The 18,043-nt window shown below is 48.4% G+C and overlaps 2 protein-coding genes across 2 annotated transcripts in view; one reads left to right on the forward strand and one right to left on the reverse strand.

Annotated features, from left to right (window-relative positions):
* Nucleotides 1–18,043, reverse strand: part of LOC118095902 (myosin-7) — a 373,415-nt gene that overhangs the window by 225,588 nt on the left and 129,784 nt on the right. The window lies entirely within an intron of this gene.
* Nucleotides 1–18,043, forward strand: part of CARMIL3 (capping protein regulator and myosin 1 linker 3) — a 65,323-nt gene that overhangs the window by 21,317 nt on the left and 25,963 nt on the right. The window contains exons 4-12 of the mRNA XM_060281858.1: nt 833–892; nt 991–1,112; nt 4,174–4,271; nt 8,587–8,657; nt 9,421–9,494; nt 10,823–10,898; nt 12,066–12,154; nt 15,969–16,063; nt 16,165–16,251. Of these exons, the coding sequence (XP_060137841.1) occupies nt 833–892; nt 991–1,112; nt 4,174–4,271; nt 8,587–8,657; nt 9,421–9,494; nt 10,823–10,898; nt 12,066–12,154; nt 15,969–16,063; nt 16,165–16,251 (772 nt within the window). The remainder of the gene's footprint in view (nt 1–832; nt 893–990; nt 1,113–4,173; nt 4,272–8,586; nt 8,658–9,420; nt 9,495–10,822; nt 10,899–12,065; nt 12,155–15,968; nt 16,064–16,164; nt 16,252–18,043) is intronic.

The following is an 18,043-nucleotide window of genomic DNA, read 5'->3' on the forward strand; positions in this document are numbered from 1 at the left end:
AAGTGCTTTAAATGTATCGTTGTGTACATCCCGATCTCTGAGCAGTGAGAGACTCCTTGGGCCCCAGTGCTTACCCCAGAGTTTGGTTTCCTTGGGACAAAGGTCCATCGAGACAATGGTGTTTTTAAGATAAACGGTTTTATTTACACACATGACCTGGCTCACTCCCAGAGATCTTGCTTCCCCATTAGGTTCTCAGGGAAGCCCCAAACAGATCGCTTTGGGATCCAGCACAAAACAAGAGAAGCCTCTGGGTCTCCTGCTTCCGGTGTCAGTCAAAAAACATGCACCTTGGCCTATTGTTCTCCATCGGGTGAGAGGTGGGAGAAGGCCCGTCTCCATGGCAACCTCTTTCGACATGTAAATGTCGGCACTTAATTGGCCAGCTAAAGCCCTTACCTTCACAAAGCAACTGGCTTGGGTGGTTCAGCAGGTTTCCTCTTACCCATTCTCACCTCACAGGTACAGGATCACAGGCTTAGAAGGGGCCTCTGGGTGTCATCCAGACTGACCCTCCCCAGTCTAACAGTCATGGCTTCCTCCAGAGAATCCCGGGAACTGTAGTTTATTTATTTATTATTGCATTTATATATAGCCACTTTTATCTTCCAAGGATCTCTAGGCTTCTGGTCCCCCTCTTCCATATTTCATCCTCACAACAACCCTGCGAGGTGGTTGTTTACCCCCTGGAGAGCTACGATTCACAGCATCCTTAAAACTCCCATTCCCGGGATTCTTCAGGGGAAGTTGTGCACTGTGAACGTGCGCTGCGGGTGCGACATTCGCTTCTGTCGCGTCACCACAAGTGACTCTTCTTTTCCCTCCCGCGCAGCTCGAATGCTCTTTCAACGTCCTGGAGATCCGAGCCTTAAACGCCCTTCATCACACCCAGGTAGGAGCAGCGGGCATCTCCCGCCAAGGGGTGCCCTTACGACGGCGACATTGGCGCCTGTCGGGTGCTCACGCCTTTTGCCTCCCTTCCGCATTCAGATCCTGGTGGAGACGGAGAAGGCCAACTACAGCTTGAAATTCCCCACCCCGGAAAGCGCCGACCAGGTCACGAGGCACGTCAACACTTCCTTAGCCAAAATCTTCCCTAGCCCGGCCTCTGTGTGAGTATGAAGAAGCCGTAGGGCGAGGAGAACGTTGGCTGCGGGTGGCGGGGTTGCCAACTTCTCAGCTGTTCGCCGCAACGGCGCCTTTCACGACAACCTCTGTGTGCGGACGTGAGCAGAGGACCAAGGTGTGCTTCCATGTTGCGGAAAACATGGAGGTGACATTGGTGATGATAAACTATAGAAAAAGCCCAGAGTCTTTCTTGTCTGTGTGGAATTGACTTCCCTCTCTAAATTCTAATGCGGAATGTATAGGATTTTCACCGTAGGGATGCTAAAGGCTAGACTAGCAGCCTTCCCTCCAGACACCCACTTTCTTGAGCTTTCATCCTGATCTGCTTGTGCATAGCTTTAATTGCGCACCCGGCATTAATTCTGATTTGTTTGCAGGGTGTTTACGAAATAGCTCTGCACTCAGAGGCTGGGTCTGAAAACCAGTTGCTAGAAGCCGCAGGAGCGGGGAGTGCCGTGTTTCTGTTGCCCTTAGGTCTCGCTTGCGGGTTTTCCTTGCCTGGCCGCTGCGAGAACAGGACGATGGACCAGATGGGCCCCTGGCCTGATCCAGCTGCCAGTTTCTTCTCATGCTTTTAGACGTCTCCCCATTAGCAATCCATAGCCCATCTTTCTCCAAGCCACAATAAGTCTATTTCTTTTTTTTAAAGTGGATTAAAAAATAATAATAATGCTACGGCGTAAGAGTGCTTCAGACCACTTTATATCCGCGGATCTCCAAACTCCTGGAATGCACTTGACTCCCACAACTCCCGTTCATTCCAGCCAGGCGCCAGGGGCGCTGGGAGTTGTAGTTCAACTTTATTTGGAGGTTGGAAGAGGCTGGCACAAAGAGAGACCGCCCTGTGCCTGCTGAGAAATATAGCTTTTGACAGTGGTGTTTCTCTCCCCCTCCCAATTGTTTTCACGCTAATCGATTTCTATCTCCTGGGGTTAACAACATCCTTGCAGTGGCGGAGACGGCTTGGCCCCCAAAGTCCCCACCCCCCTGATTTTGTCTTGCCTTACCCTTAATCCCAGGAAGCTCGACCTCAAGGTTGTTCTGGTTCCCCCATTGCTGGTGTCTCATAAGCAGAGCCCTGCTGGATCAGGTCAAGGGCTCCTGTGGCACAATGAGCAAAGCACCTGGCTGTTGACCCAAAGGTTGGTGGTTTGAGCCCACCCAGGGACGGCTGTGGGCAGGATTCCTGCAATTCAGGGGGGTTGGACTAGATGACCCTTGGGTTCCCTTCCAACTCCTCAATTCTATGATTCCAAGAGTGGTGGGGGAAAACCTAGTCTAGCATCCCAGCATTCTGTCCTCACGGTGGCCAACCAGAGGCCGCAGCGGGAAGCCCAAAAACACGACAAGAGTGAAACCGTGGCAAAGCTCTCTCCTTGCTTGCGATCCCCAACAACTTGTAGGGGTCCATTTCCTGACCCAGACAGCTGAGTTCTCTTGCAGGAGGATTTTAAATCCCCCTTTTTGAAAGAGTGGAAGGAGGAGGCAGGCAAACAGGCGACAAGCTGTTACCCAACGGCTTAGGGAGCTGGGTATGTTTAGCCTGGAGAAGAGAAGGTTAAGGGGTGATATGATAGCCATGTTCAAATATATAAAAGGATGTCATATAGAGGAGGGAGAAAGGTTGTTTTCTGCTGCTCCGGAGAAGCGGACACGGAGCAGTGGATTCAAACTACAAGAAAGAAGATTCCACCTAAACATTAGGAAGAACTTCCTGACAGTAAGAGCTGTTCGGCAGTGGAATTTGCTGCCAAGGAGTGTGGTGGAGTCTCCTTCTTTGGAGGTCTTTAAGCAGAGGCTTGACAGGCATATGTCAAGAATGCTTTGATGGTGTTTCCTGCTCGGCAGGGGGTTCGACTGGATGGCCCTTGTGGTCTCTTCCAACTCTACGATTCTATGATTCTAGGTCAGGGTGGGCAAATGTTTGGCCCTCTGGAGGTTGCTGAACTACAGCTGCCACCATCGCTGGCCATTGGCAGTGCTTGCCGGCACTGGTGGGAGTTGTAGTTTGGCAACCTGGGGGGGGGACCAAAAAGGGTCCCCCACCCCTGCATTAGGGAAGAGGCAACCCCCAAATTTACATGTCCATATCCCTCACACTTTCAGTCCAGCAGCGTGGCGTAGTGGTTTATGGAGAGTGGGTCTAGGAGTTAAAATCTCTGCTCAGCTATGAATCTTCAATGGGTGACCCTGGGACAGTCACAGTTTCCCAGCCTAACCTACCTATTCCGGCGTATAAGACGACTGGGCGTATAAGACGACCCCCAACTTTTCCAGTTAAAATATAGAGTTTGGGATATATTCGCCGTAAAAGAAATACAACCCGGCGTATAAGACGACCCCCGACTTTTGAGAAGATTTTCCTGGGTTAAAAATTAGTCTTATACGCAGGAATATACAGTATCTCACGGGGTTAGGATGTCCCTATTTTCATCGGAGAAATGTTGAAAGGTGTGGATTATTGTGAGGATTAAATGGGGGGGGACTATGGATACTACTTTAAGCTCCTTGGAGAATGGATGGGTGGATCAATCGATCAATATCTTGTCGTGCTCTTGTGATGCAGTACTTAGACAAGACTATCAGATCAGTTGAAGCTTGGTGGTGATGCGACTGTTATTCTGATTATTTTATTGTTCTGCTGTCCATTGTTGTGCTTTTTTATTACAGTGGTACCTCGGTTTCCGAGCGTCTCGGAAGCCGAACGTTTCGGTTTCCGAACGCCGAAAACCTGGAAATAATTGCTTCCGTTTTTCAAGCGCGCCTTGGAATTGGAACGGCTTCCGCTGCGTGTTTTTCAATTTTTCCATTTGAACTTGCCACCGGCCCTTTGTGCCTCGGTTTTCAAACGTTTCGAAAGTCGAACGGTCTTCTGGAACGGATCACGTTCGAGAACCGAGGTACCACTGTACAATGCTCCATAAAATGTGTGTTTGATGCCGTACGCTGTACACGGTGATCTTTCGATAAAGGGCGGTATATAAATCAAATAAATGATAATAAAATAACTCAGGAAATGCCTTCCTTCTCCTCCCCTTGTCGCAGCTGCCTCATACGCCATGGGACGGTGGAGACCCCCGAGACGCCGCGAGACATGTCCCCCAATTCGGAAAGCTCCAATTCCACCACACACAGCATATGCGGTGAGGGGGGAAGATGATGGAGAGACGAGGGAGGGAGGGAGGGGGCGGCCATTGGGTGTTGTTTGTGTGTGGAATGTTCCAGAACCTGCCAGGGTTTTCTCCAGCTTCCCAGTGCCCATCGCATCCCAGAGAGGGAGGCAGTGCGATCTTCATTCACAGGAAATTATATGAAATTTTAATTACAGTCGCTGCATTATGCACTTAACCCACTGACCTGAATCCCGGAAGCGGTGTCCTGAAGAAAACACAAATTGCTTTCCTGGATCGGGCAGGAAAGTGCATTCAGCCCAGCCTTCTGTCTCCGGGGCTAGCAGCCAAATGGGCCTCGAGGGCCCACAATCCGGGCTTGGCGGTCAGAGGCATCTTCTCAAGTCTGCCTCTTAAGAACGGGTAATCAAAGGTATATTGCATCAAGGCAGGCAGAGGTTTTCAAGCTTTCTGAGTCCACGCCTCCCTTGACCAACTGCATCCCTAGTTTTGTCACCCCTTGCCTGCAGAGTGGACAGCCCTTCACCCCTTTTCAAACACCCTTCTCTTGGATTCCCCTCCTTGGGAGCATAGCTGCCAAGTAACCCGTTTTCCCCGGGAAACCCCTGTTTTTTTCTTACCTTTTCCCGGCAGTCCCCCGTATCACTTTGTCTCCCGTTATTTTCCTGCCGGCGGCCATTTTTTTTCCTTTCTGATTTGCCCATCTATGGGCACCGAAAATGGCCAGTGCCGGCTTCGAAAGTTGCGTCTACGCATGTCCGTAAGTGCGTAGACGCGACTTTCAGTGTCGGCGGCCATTTTTGGTGCCCATAGATGGGCAGAGCGACACCGGAAGTTGCATCTGTGCACTTCCGGACATGCGTAGACGTGACTTTCGAAGCCGGCGGTGGCCATGTTTGGTGCCCATAGATGGGCAAAGCGACACTGGACGTTGTGACAACGCAACTTCCGGTGTCACGCGGCTGCCGGTCCCGGATTCTGCAGTCCGGGACTTGGCAGGTATGCCTTGGGAGTCCTTTGGGCAGCCTCTGCCGCCGCTCCTGGTCTTTGAGCTGCCCACCCCATGCCGCAAAGAGAGGTGCTTCTTCACACTGCCCCACAGGGGCCTGGGACTTGTCTGTCCATTCCCAACAACAAGGGCTGAGGCTAGCATCTTACTCACCTTGCCAGGCCTGCATAGTGGAAAGGTTTTCCCTCAGCACTGGGCACTCAGCTCCCCGGCAGGCATTGCACACAGCAAGCACAAGAAAGGCCAGCACAGCGCCTGCCTGCCTGCCTGCCCAGCTTCCCACCCATCTGCCCATTCCCTAAGCAAGGGCTGGCGGACTGGCTGGCTGGGCTCCTCGCCTGCTTACTCCGAGGCCGCCTCAGCTCCTGGCAACCCCAGAGGCACGACTCACCTGCGGAGCTTGTAGCCAGGACCGCTGCAACAAACAGCTGTGCAAGCCTTTGGGAGGTAGAGACATGAGAGGGCATCAGAGGAGGGAGGGAAGGAAAAAGGGACAGAGGCCAGTATTGCCCGCAGCACCCCTGACTATCATTCAAGGCACCTCAGGGTGCCAGGGCACACTGGTTGAGAACGACTGAGGACAGGGAAGATCCATGTCAGCCTAAGACATGGGTAGGCAAACTAAGGCCCGGGGGCCGGATCTGGCCCAATCGCCTTCTAAATCCGGCCTACGGATGGTCCGGGAATCAGCGTGTTTTTACATGAGTAGAATGTGTCCTTTTATTTAAAATGCATTTCTGGGTTATTTGTGGGGTCCGCCTGGTGTTTTTACATGAGTAGAATGTGTGCTTTTATTTAAAATGCATCTCTGGGTTATTTGTGGGGCATAGGAATTCATTCCTTCCCCCAAAAAAGTATAGTCTGGCCCCCCACAAGATCTGAGGGACAGTGGACCGGCCCCCTGCTGAAAAAGTTTGCTGACCCCTGGCCTAACCATTTTCTCGCTGCCTGTGACAAATAGGGGTTTGGGGGGAGGCTGGAATCGAATTTTGACAGTGGCTCTCAAACTCCCCCCCTCCCCCCGACGACTTGAAAATTGCTAAGGGTCTTGACGGACCACTTAAATTGTTTTTCTGCCCGTGGTAGCATTTTTAATGCGCTGTGCTAGGGAACGAATCTTATTTTTATCGCTCGCTTTATTTCTCACGCCCTGCCTTTTATTGTATTGCGATTTCAATCCCACAGAATCCAAATTGCAATTCAGTAAAACGGAATGCGAGTGCTAAAGATCCAATTGCGAATCAATCAGAGCCCTGAATGTGACGGGTGTGCCGCCTCCCCCGTCTCCAAACACAAATCCGCAGGCCACCTGAATGAAGTTTGTGGATTGCTGGTGGTCCACAGACCACAGTTTGGAAACCTCTGGCCTGATAGATTTTCAAAGCTCTTCCGAGCCAGCCTTTGCTGCTGCGTCTTGTGGGTTTGAGTTCCACATGCTGTTTTGCATGGGGCAAGGCTTCCTTTTGCTTCTCCTGCGCAAACCGTCATGCTTGCAGCCGACCAAGATGAAGATAGCACGCCAGCTATTTAACAGCAGTCGATCTTGGTTGCCGGGGGCGGGGGGCGGGGCGGTATATGGTCCTGTGACCCACACGTGTGGGGTAAATAACAAAAGAATTGGTGGGTATCTAGATTCAAAATCCGGGCTTTACACACTCTTCAGCAGAAGAGGAGCCCCAGCAGCAGAATTTAAACCAGTGTTTCTCAACCTTTTTTGGGCCACGGCACACTTGTTCCGTGAAAAAAATCACAAGGCACACCACCATTAAAAAAGTTAAAAAAATTAACTCTGTGCCGCCCTATATTATAATTATGACTGTAAGAAACACTTGCCAAATATTGCTTTCCGGCGGGTTAGTGTTGTGCATTGGCGGCCGCCAGGCTCGTTTGCACTGAGCTTTGGGAAAGAGGAGAACTATTGCTTTCCGGCGGGTGAGTGCTGTTTATTGGCGGCCGCCAGGCACGTGACAATGCAAATCGCCCTTCTCGTCGCCGCACGTCGCGGCACACCAGCCAGCATCTCGCGGCACACTAGTGTGCCACGGAACAGTGGTTGAGAAACGCTGATTTAAACTCACAACTTTAAGCAGCAGTATTGTAGGGAACGCAGCCTTTTGAACCCTTTCCATATCCCATTTAGTTGCATACAGCACTCACCGTTTTCTACCCCTCCATCCAAGCATTGATCAGACCACACCAGTTTAGCAAGTTTAAAATGCTTTACTAACAAAATGTTCCAAAAGTCAGATTCATGTGTTTATCCAAGCAGCAGCGAGGAGAACGCAGGCAGAATATTCTTGGGTAGAAAATACAGAAAGATAGCTTCAAGCACATGCTCCGAGCTTGGATAAAATGTCCTCCCTGGTGGGTTCCATGGCACAGAAAGGAAGGAACAGGAAGAGAAGGCTTCACTTCCCCTCATTGGAGAAAAGGGGGTGTGACCTAGCTGAGTCTAGGAATCTGCCCCTGTGGTTTTAACCCCTTCACGCATTGGTTGGCTGCAATTTCCCACACACCTTGGCTTAAGAAATGCATTTTGTGGGGAGGAAGAACCAGGAGAGGCATGAAGAGGGCGAAGGAGAAATTAGTGTCACTCAGGCACAGTCTAGGATTTCTTGGGGGAAACCTTGGAGAGAAGGGGACTTAGGCAGCTGTGGAAGCTTCAGTCTCTGCAACGGCTTCATAGGACTTAACAGATGGACATAAAAAACAGTTAAGAGACTTATGCTGCAAGATTGGAAAGGCAATCCCAGTTGGATGAAGATCTGACCTGCTTACACTTGTCTGTTTTGATTGGACTGCTGATATTAATGTACAAATTTAAAGCACGATGGGTTAAATATTCCTATTGCCCATCGGTTTTTATCATAGTGGCTTTAATCATTATTATCATTTCACAACGACAATGATTTTCATATTTTGTTTTTAAAAAAAATAAAAATAAAGGGAAAGGAAAACATTGGGTTGGATTCAAGTTTTCCTCACAAGGAGGGGAGAACCATGGACGCCACCTTTTTTGCTCCTTGGAGAAAAAAGGTGAAATGGGAATGCAGGATACAAGCAAGTTGGCCGTGTCGATTAATTTCTGTGGGTCTTCCCTGAGTAGGACTTATGCCAGACGTTCGGGTTGTATTCCACTGGCTTTTCCTCAGAGCATACCTGCCGGGTTGAACAGCCGTGGCAAATTCAGGCCTGTGAATTTCAGCAGGTCTACTTGGAGTAACAGCTAGCCAAAATAGATCCCCCGGCATTTGCGAAAACAAGGCTTCCGTACGGAGGAGCCTAAGCAATAATATGGGCCTGTTTGCTTCTCCTCAGGAGGCTTTTCCGAAACCTACGCGGCTCTCTGCGACTACAACGGACACTCTTGCCGCGAGGAGGTGCAGTGGGTAAGTCGGTGGGCCGAGCGGCGGTTTGCACGACCCGATTCTGAGGTGCCCTCTCGGATAACCTTGCGGAGAGAGACCCCCTTCGCCGGAGCAAGGTGGTTAGCTATTGCATCCTGAAAAAGAAACCGCCGGAAAAGTAGCAATTGCTCAGGATGTGGCCGCTTTGGTGGAAGCTTTCTCACCTCCTCTCTCGCCACAAGGACTTCTAGGTGGAGCAACTCACACGGGGTGGCGGTTCCCCCCCCCTTCCGCCTCTCCGAAGGGTTTGGTTCAAATTGAGGCACCTTTGCTATGTTTCCGAAACCCTCGTTTCCTGCTCTTCTGCTCAAAAACAATATGCAGATCTGCTCTGGGAGGTTTCTGGGCGAATGTGACAGGCAAATCCAGGCCACAGTCAGTGATGACGGCAGCCTTGGAAAAATATGTGTGTGGGTTTTTTTGTTTGGCTTTTTGTATAGCGGGAAGTTTTGGCTGGAAATAGAGACGGGGGGGGGGGAGATCTGGCAGCAGAATGGTTTCATGCACGCTCTGTGGGTGTATGAAGATGGATATATTATCTTGGTTTTTGTGGTGGGGAGGCCACAATTTGCCTCTTCCTCCATTCAAAACTCTGAAACTCACTGGCTCATCTTGAGCCTACCTCACAGGATTGTTGTGGTGGTGGTGGGAAACCTTTTTATGTTGCTTGGAGCTCCTTAAGGGAAACTTATATTAATCATCAATTGATCTCTTTTTGGCTACCCGTCTATCCCCCGCGCTGTAGGACGTTGACACAATTTACCATTCCGAAGACAACCGGGAATTCAACCTCCTCGATTTCTGTCACCTGGAAAGCCGGTGAGGAGAAGCCACGTAAAACCACCTCTGTTAATAATAATAATAATAATAATAATAATAATAATAATAATAATAATAAATTTATTATGTCTACCCCGCCTATCTGGCTGGGTTTCCCCAGCCACTCTGGGCGGCTTTGAACAGAACATTAAAAACTCGCTTACCCCTACCCTACCCCCGTCCACCCTCCAAGTAGCCCCACAGACCTCAAATCCATCCTCAAACTGCTATGCGCTCACTAGGTAGCCTTAGGCAAGCGCCTCAGTCTCCCCCCTTCTATCTGCAGTATGGGTCTAATAGTGTTGGCCTACATTGGAAGGCTTTTGTGAAGATTGCTTTGTGAAGCACCCAGGTCGCCCGCACCAGACATTTAAAGTGCACAGCTTCCCCCAGAGAATTCTGGGAGCTGTTGTTTGTGGAGGGTGCTGGGAATTGTAGCTTGGGCGAGGGGCAAACTGAAGTTCCCAGGCTTCCCTTGAGGGGAAGCGATGTGCGTTAAGTGTACGGCCAGTGCCGGATTTACGTACAGTGGTACCTCGACTTACGAAGACGATCCGTTCTGCGGTCGTCTTCGTAAGTCGAAGTCTTCAGATGTCGAAGCGCTGCTACGGCGCATGCGCAGCCGCACGCGCTGCTCTGTGCAGGCGCAGAACGCGCGCGCTGGGCGGACTTCCGGAGGCTTTGACTTCAGAAGTCAATTTCTTCGGAAGTCAAAGCCTTCGGATGTCAAGTTATGACTGTATAAGCTCAAAAAGCTATAGCTTAGGGCCCCACTCTCTTGAGGGCCCCCAAAAAATTTAAAAAGGAAACAAAAACCTGGATGTACATTTCCAAACTATAAGATAAAAAAACAAATAAAATGGCTTTAGATTCCCGTTAGGCCCATAAATTACCATATAGCATATATTCAACATTAAAAACGGCGACCATTTGTTGTTGACAAAGGTCATCTGGACATATAAAGGGCCCCGTTACCTTCAGTAGCTTAGGGCCTCATTGAACCTAAATCCGGCCCTGTTGAGCATATATTCAAAGCAACATAATTAACAGGGCACTGAAATATTAAAGAGGTCGAAACGAAACATTGCTAAGGGAAGTCAGATATAAAACACACATTTCAAACAGCACAATTAGCAAGAGAATAAAATCAGAATACTGTAGACGGTATCTGCTGCTGTCGCCCATGATGGTTCATGGTGGGCAGAAGCTCAGACCCCATGACTTGACTCCAGCTTAGCTTTTTGTAGCTGGAGTCAGTCCAGGCAAGGATTTGCCACTCCCTCTCTTAATACCATTTCCCTCTCTCCCCTTTCTGCTTCTCCTCGCAGGGACTTGGCGCTGATCGTGGCTGCTTTGGCATACAACCAGTGGTTCACCAAACTCTACTGCAAGGACTTGCGGCTGGTAGGTCTCCCAAGCTGGCCCTGCGGGCAGGCGGCTGGGTGCCGATTGGGTCGGGAGGCAGGGAGGCTACCATTAGGTGGCGCCAGAGCCCACAACTGGCAGAGCCAAGTAATTCAGGTTTGGTCCTCCTCCCTGCCGAGTCCTGCAAAGGCCACTCTGAGACGGAGGAGGAGGAATTCTGACAGCCAATGACAACCTCTGGACTGGTTGTTAAACAGGAAGGCAAGTCGGGGGCTGGCTGACAGCCGTGCGGTGTAGTGGGTAGCGTGCCAGACTAGGATCCGGGAGAGACCAGGGCCCAATTCCCCACTCGGCCCATGAAGCTCACTACTGGGTGACCCTGGGCCAGTCTCGCTGCCTCTTAGCCTAGGCTACCTCGGAAGGTTGTTGTGGGTATTTAAATGAGCAGGGAGAACTTGTGTATACCACCCTGAGCTCCTTGGAGGGAGAAAGGTGGGATAGAAATGCAGTAAAATAAAAATAAACTTCCAAAACAACGAATGCCTCCACTGACAGGAACCAAGTGGGTGCACGGAACAAAGGATTTCCTTCACTCTTAGGAAAACCCACACCTGGGATTTTTGCTCCTCCGCAAGTCTTAGAGGCAAAGGAGCCTGTTCAGAGGAATGGCTTTGGCAATAACAATAACAATAACAATAATGAAACAGAAGTAACCAGACTCTTATATACAGTGAGAGGGTGGGTGGGGGTGATGGGAATGGGTGATGGGCTGTAGGAGTGGTAAACCTGTAGATGGCTGTTAACGACTGCTGATGACTGCAATAGGTCCTGCGGGGGGAAAGCAAGGACTGAGGCTAAAGAAAGCTTGATCATGCATAATGAGATAAGAATCCAATGTCTTTGTTCATGCCAGGTGGTTCCATGGTTTTGAGCTTGGTAATGAGTTCCAATTCAGCAATTTCTCTTTCCAGTCTGTTTCTGAAATTTTTCTGTAATAAAACAGCTGCTTTGAGATCTTGTATAGAATGTCCTGGGGTTTCTGCCGCCACTCTGGGCGGCTTCCAACAGAAGGCAGCAGTGGTGCTCGGTCCAGGTTTGCCCCAAGCGTCACCTCCCGCCGTTAACTCCCTTCCCACCCCGTTCGAAGCACCCACCGCAACCACGCTGAGGCTTCCCTGGCACCCACACCTCTTCTTTCCTCCCTAGGGCTCCGAGGTCGCTGAGCAGGTTCTCCACACGGTGAGCAAATCCCACCACCTAGAGGAGCTGGTGCTGGACAATGCGGGGTTAAAAACGTGAGGCATTGCTAGATTCACCTTTGCGCCGCTGCATGCGGATTTGGGGGGGGAGAGAGAGAGTCTTCCGGTTTGCGCAGGTGCATTTCGGCCAGGGCCAAGCCCATGCGCGATGCTGAGGGTATGCCTTAAAGTGGGTCGTTGGGGTCCAATTTTTGCGGTGTGCACCTTTAGCACTGCACGTTGCTGTACTTTCAGTCGCAGAGAGCCTATTTCTAGTTCTATTGCTATTTCATCGCTTGCAGTCTGCACCAGTGGGAGGGGCTTGGCGGAATGGGAGGGGCTTGGCTGAATGGGAGGGGCTTGGCTGAATGGGAGGGGCTTGGCGGAACGTATCCCCTGGCACTTCCTGTTCCGGGCATGTAATGCAGGTCTTTCTGTACTGCGCACGCACACCTTTTCAAAGAAATATTCATAAATCCCAGCAATGTCATTTTTGGGCTGCAGGCTTTCCTCCCCCTATGGGGCAGCTGCATATTCCTGCATCGCAGCGGGTTGGACTAAATGATCCTCTGGGTCCCTTCCAACCCTACAATTCCATGATTCTTTGAATACTCTGGGGTTTTGCTGCGTTGCTGCAATAAAAACATAGCGCCTTGCAAAGGTGTGCACACCCTAAAAGATGGGTTTAAGAAAAAACCCTGTAAAATGAATATCAGTTGAGTACATGAGTACATATACTAGCAGCCTTGTTTACTATGGTTTGGAATGGGCAAAATTGAAGTTTATTCTGGTTTTCTTGTGAGGGGAGATAGTCGTTTCTTTCCTTTTTGAAAAAAATAGTAGTGATACCTTGTGAAAGGGTGATATTCACCTGACTTAAGACTTCCACTATCTATCTATCTATCTATCTATCTATCTATCTATCTATCTATCTATCTATCTATCTATCATCTCCAGACACACACACACACAGAGAGAGAGAGAGAGACAGCTGTATCTCAGGGTCATGGGTTCGAGCCCAACATTGGGCAAAAGATTCTTGCAGTGCAGGGGGTTGGGCTAGATGACCCTCAGGGTCCCTTCCAACTCTGCAGTTCTGTGGTTCTGATTCTATGTGTAACTGCCTTCTAAACATGCTGAGATTCAACCGTATCTTCCACATGTGGCCGTGGGTGGCAGTTGGTTCCCTTGGGCTGTTGTGAAACAATATGGCAGGCATCCCCAAACTTCGGCCCTCCAGATGTTTTGGACTACAATTCCCATCTTCCCCGACCACTGGTCCTGTTAGCTAGGGATCATGGGAGTTGTAGGTCAAAACATCTGGAGGGCCGCAGTTTGGGGATGCCTGCAATATGGCAAGGTCAAAGATCGGGAGCTGCTTCTTTTTTTTAAGCCTGAGGGCAGCAATTAAATATATATTTATGATTTTTATTTTTATACATTTCAATAATTTTACCATAATTTTAACATTTTGAAACTTGACTTCCTTCCCTCTCTTTCTGCAGTTCCTTAATTTTTTTTAAAAAAAATTCTGCATATTCCAAATTAACTTACTCATTTATTCATCTACTTTAAATATATACTCTTACAAAACTGCAGGTTATTGCAATAATCCTGCCAATGCTCTTATCTATTTACCATTTGTTTGTAAATATTCAATAAACCATTTCCATTCTTTTATAAAAAGTTTGTGATCTTGATTTCTTGTTTTTCTGGTATTTTTCACCAATTCGGTACAGTTTGAGTAGTTTTGTCCCTATAATTCCCAAAAGGAAAGCTTATTCTTCTTTTTTACAAATGTTATTTTAAACATATATTTCAATTCGTTATATATCATTGAAAAATATTGGCTGGCTTTTGGACGATGATGTCATGTGGACACGGGGGCGGGGGGGGGGGCTTCAACGCCTGAATGATACCCATTCCAAATATACTCTCGTCCGGACAGATGAATCTGCTTTTATTTTGCTTCTTATTCCCATTTTCTTCGGGAACACAGTGCGCAGAAAGCGGAGGTTTAACCCTTCCCTTCCCCAGCTGCTGTCCTTTCCCACCACCCTCTTCCACCCACGGTGACAATTTTTTAATTCGGGAAGGGTTAAACCTGGTTTTAGAGTTCTGTGTGTGTCCAGTTTTGCGTCCAGGAGTCTTTGCGCTCTTGAGTTCAATGGATCTCAAGAAAGCGATTGGTGTGTGCAAAATGCATGTGTGTGCAAAAAAAGCTGTTCTACACCCTTGTGCAAATGAATTGAAACAAACAATGTAGTTTATTGTACAAAACTCACACACACATGTACAAAACTCACATATGCGTACATTAGTAACGGATATGACCTCCGCTGTTTTTAAGCAGCATTTGAACACGGTTTGGCATGGAGTCTACTAGTTTCGAACAGTCACTGTTGATTTTCGGATCCCTGTACCACACTTGAATCAGCGCCTGAATGAGCTTCTCCATAGTCGTACAGTCTACAGCACGGAGGCGACTTTTGCATATAGCCCACAAATTCTCCATGGGATTTACGTCCAGGGAATTCCCTGGCCAATCAAGTACCTGCATTTGCTGCTCTGTCATGAATTTCTTCACCACTTTCGATGTGTGACAGGGGGGCTAGGTCCTGCTGCAATACAGTGGTGCCTCGCAAGACGAAAGTAATTCGTTCCGCGAGTCGCTTCGTCTTGCGATAATTTCGTCTTGCGAAGCGTGGTTTGCTGCAGAAAAAAAAACCCACAAAAAAAAACCCACAAAAAATGTCTTGCGAAGCACGGCCATAGAAAACTTTGTCTTGTGAGTCACCAAAAACATCGCAAAACGCTTTCGTCTTGCGAGTTTTTCATTGCGCGAGGCATTCGTCTTGCAAGGTACCACTGTATCCCATTACCGTCAGGATACCTCTTTTCTAGCTCTGGAGTAACTCTCTTTTGTAGAACCTCAATATATTGTGTCGAGCACATCATTCCTTCTATTGGCTGCCGGTGAAGGGAGAGATTTGCCAATTGTGTTATTGAGCTAGATCTGATCCTATAGTTTGCATTGCCTGCATTGTATAATTCTGAGTGTATGGCTTAGCGCCCCCCCCCCCCAATATCCCTGGTATGTCTTGCTTAAAATGCTTCTCGGTGCCGCTGCGTCTCTGTACCAAAGTAGGCCAAAGTGTAATGAAAACATTCGATAGCAAGACAGGATGCCCAGCTTGCTAAGAGCTGACCTTGTCTGGAACACAGAATGAGAGGCAGAGAGGCTTATCAGCAGATGAGGCATTGGCAGCTTGACGCATAAACTGGTCTTGCTGAAGGCTTTGTTGAGTCAGCATGTGCATGTGTTTATGAGGGGGACAGGATACGGATCTTCCTTATACGTACTTGTAACCTGTGACCCCCCTTGCGTGCGCACATTTACAGAGGAGGGGGAAAGGAGCCCAAGAAGTGTATAAGAATCTTTGCAAATGTGTGTTTTTTTACTCTTGCCGTGAAGCTGATCACCAAGAGTCTCTTAAATTTAAGAATGAAATTCTTTCTCTGGATTTAACCCTTGGTGTCGTTATTGACTGTCTCTGTCCTTGCCTGGGCGCAACTTAAGGACCCTTGTTAGCAAATAAGGCTACACCGGCTTCCGACACCATAATGATCAACTGACTTTTTGTGTTTGTTTTGAGTACAGGATCACGAGTAAGAGAGAAAACACGCTTTGTTTCAATTAATTTGCAAAAGGGTGTATATGAACAAATGCAATCATCTTGATTATGAAAGGAGATCTCACTCCTGTCTCATCCTGGCCCTGCGACCCTTGATTCAATCCAGCTTCCCCTGTGACTTCCCTGCTGGGGAGCTTTCCTCTCACATGTTCTTATCTCTCCGGGTGCATTTGCAGAGATTTCGCCCTGAAACTGGCCTGTGTCCTGGCGGAGAACCCAAACGCCGCCCTCCATGCCCTCACCCTCTCCCACAACCCTCTGGAGGACAAAGGTGAGGAGGGATCCTGAACCAACAGGGCCTTTGGGGGTAAAAAAAGAGAAAGCTTCTTTGCTCATCTTCGCCCCACTTTGCTTCTCGTCCCCCTTGAACAGGTCTCAGCGCCTTGAGCCAGCAACTTCTGTGTTTCCCGAAAGGCCTCAGCAAACTTTGCCTTTCCAAGACCAGCATCACTGCTAAAGGTACGCTTGGCAGGGGTGGAGATTCCATACGTCCCATACATATCTGTGGGAATGTTCAGGGTGGCAGGAGAGGATATATTCTGGCGGTTCCCTCACTGCGAGAAGCAAAGCTACAGGGAACCAGGCAGAGGGCCTTCTCGGTAGTGGCGCCCGCCCTGTGGAACACCCTTCCATCAGAGATCAGGGAGATAAACAACTACCTGACATTTAGAAAACACCTAAAGGCAGCCCTGTTTAGGGAAGTTTTTAATCTGTGATATTTTAATGTATTTTTGTATTTGTTTGGAAGCCACCCAGAGTAGCGGGGGGAACCCAGCCAGATGGGCGGGGCATAAATAAATAAATAAATAAATAAATAGCTTATTAATATCCTTCCTAACTTGCGCTAGCAAGTTACTTAGCAGAGTTACATTCCCCTTTTTACATGCACAGCAGATAGCTGGTTGCAGGCTCGTGTGAGCCTCTCGCTATTATACAATTCAGTCTGTCTCAGATTGAATTGTTTGTTCCTGGTAAGTTCCCTTGAATCCCTCTTAAAAGAATAAAGACACCACAATCTTATTCAAAGTCAATAAAAGAAGTTTACTTACATCAGTTCACAGTTGGATTTCTGAAGGCAGACTTAGTTACAAATTTGTACATGTGGATCTACCCCATATGGGGGGATAATCCCAGTGCTTCTGCTAGCAGTGCAGTCCTAGCTAAAGGCTGGTCAAACGAAGAAAGAAGTCAAAAAAGGGAAAGGTTGCTGCGTGACTCGTACTTTGGTTACCTGGACAGGTTCGTTCACGCCCACCTTCTATCACATGCGAAGGGAAGGGTCCTCCAGCCTGGAGGAACAGGAAGTTTTGACTGCCTGGACCAAACACCCCCTCGCATGTCTTCTCTAGCATTTCAAGGAATGTTGTACTTGACTGCCTCTCATGGATCGCATCCCACAATATCTGGGATTCATCTGTTGGAAATTGCATCCAGACAGAATTTACAAAACCGGTAACGATGTCCGGGAAAACACAGACATATGGCAACCTTTTTTTGGAAGAGTTGGGTTTTTTTGGGGGGAACTTCCTAAAAAATTGCTCAAAAACTTGTGTGTCAGGATTTTCAATTTTTGAAATGTGGCAAGCTCAATGGACAGAGCGGGCACAGGAAAAAAGGAGCGTTCACAGCACTTTGGGTCCAGTTTGCATTTAAAGGAAGTCTCAGGCGGTTCCTGTATTATTATTAGCTGCAATATTTAGTAGATTAACACATTAAGTCAAAGTTCGTTCGTTTGTGTGTTTGTTCTATTCTGTTTTTGACATTTACTGGCTGTCTCATGACCAAAAAACAAAGAAGATTTATCTGACCTGGAGAGAGGCTTCACCAGTTGGGTTTCTGCCTGTCATGCAGCTGCCAGGCAGAGGCAACGTGAGGCAAACTGAGCCAGGCACTTCGGGCACAGGCAGCTCAGTCAACATGGCCCATGGAATGAGGCATGATGGGAGTTGTAGTCCTGAAACATCTGGAGGGCCAGAAGCCCAGGACTGTACAGTCCTAGGCGCATTTACTCAGAACTATTAGGAGTGGGGGACAAATTCGACTCATTTCTTATTTAAGGATAAACCTAATTTGCACTTTGCGAAATAATATACAAACAGAAATTTAGCCATCCTTCAAAATTGACGTATCTCTGAATTTTGCAGTGCAGCTCTTTGGCAGAATAATTTGTACCAAAAAAAGTGCATAGACCTGAGGTAAAATGTGCACAAAAATGCATATATTGTGAAGATAGCATTTATATTGGGGATGG

The sequence above is a fragment of the Zootoca vivipara genome, chromosome 13 (genome assembly GCF_963506605.1).
Source record: "Zootoca vivipara chromosome 13, rZooViv1.1, whole genome shotgun sequence".
NCBI classification, from domain to species: Eukaryota; Metazoa; Chordata; class Lepidosauria; order Squamata; family Lacertidae; genus Zootoca; species Zootoca vivipara.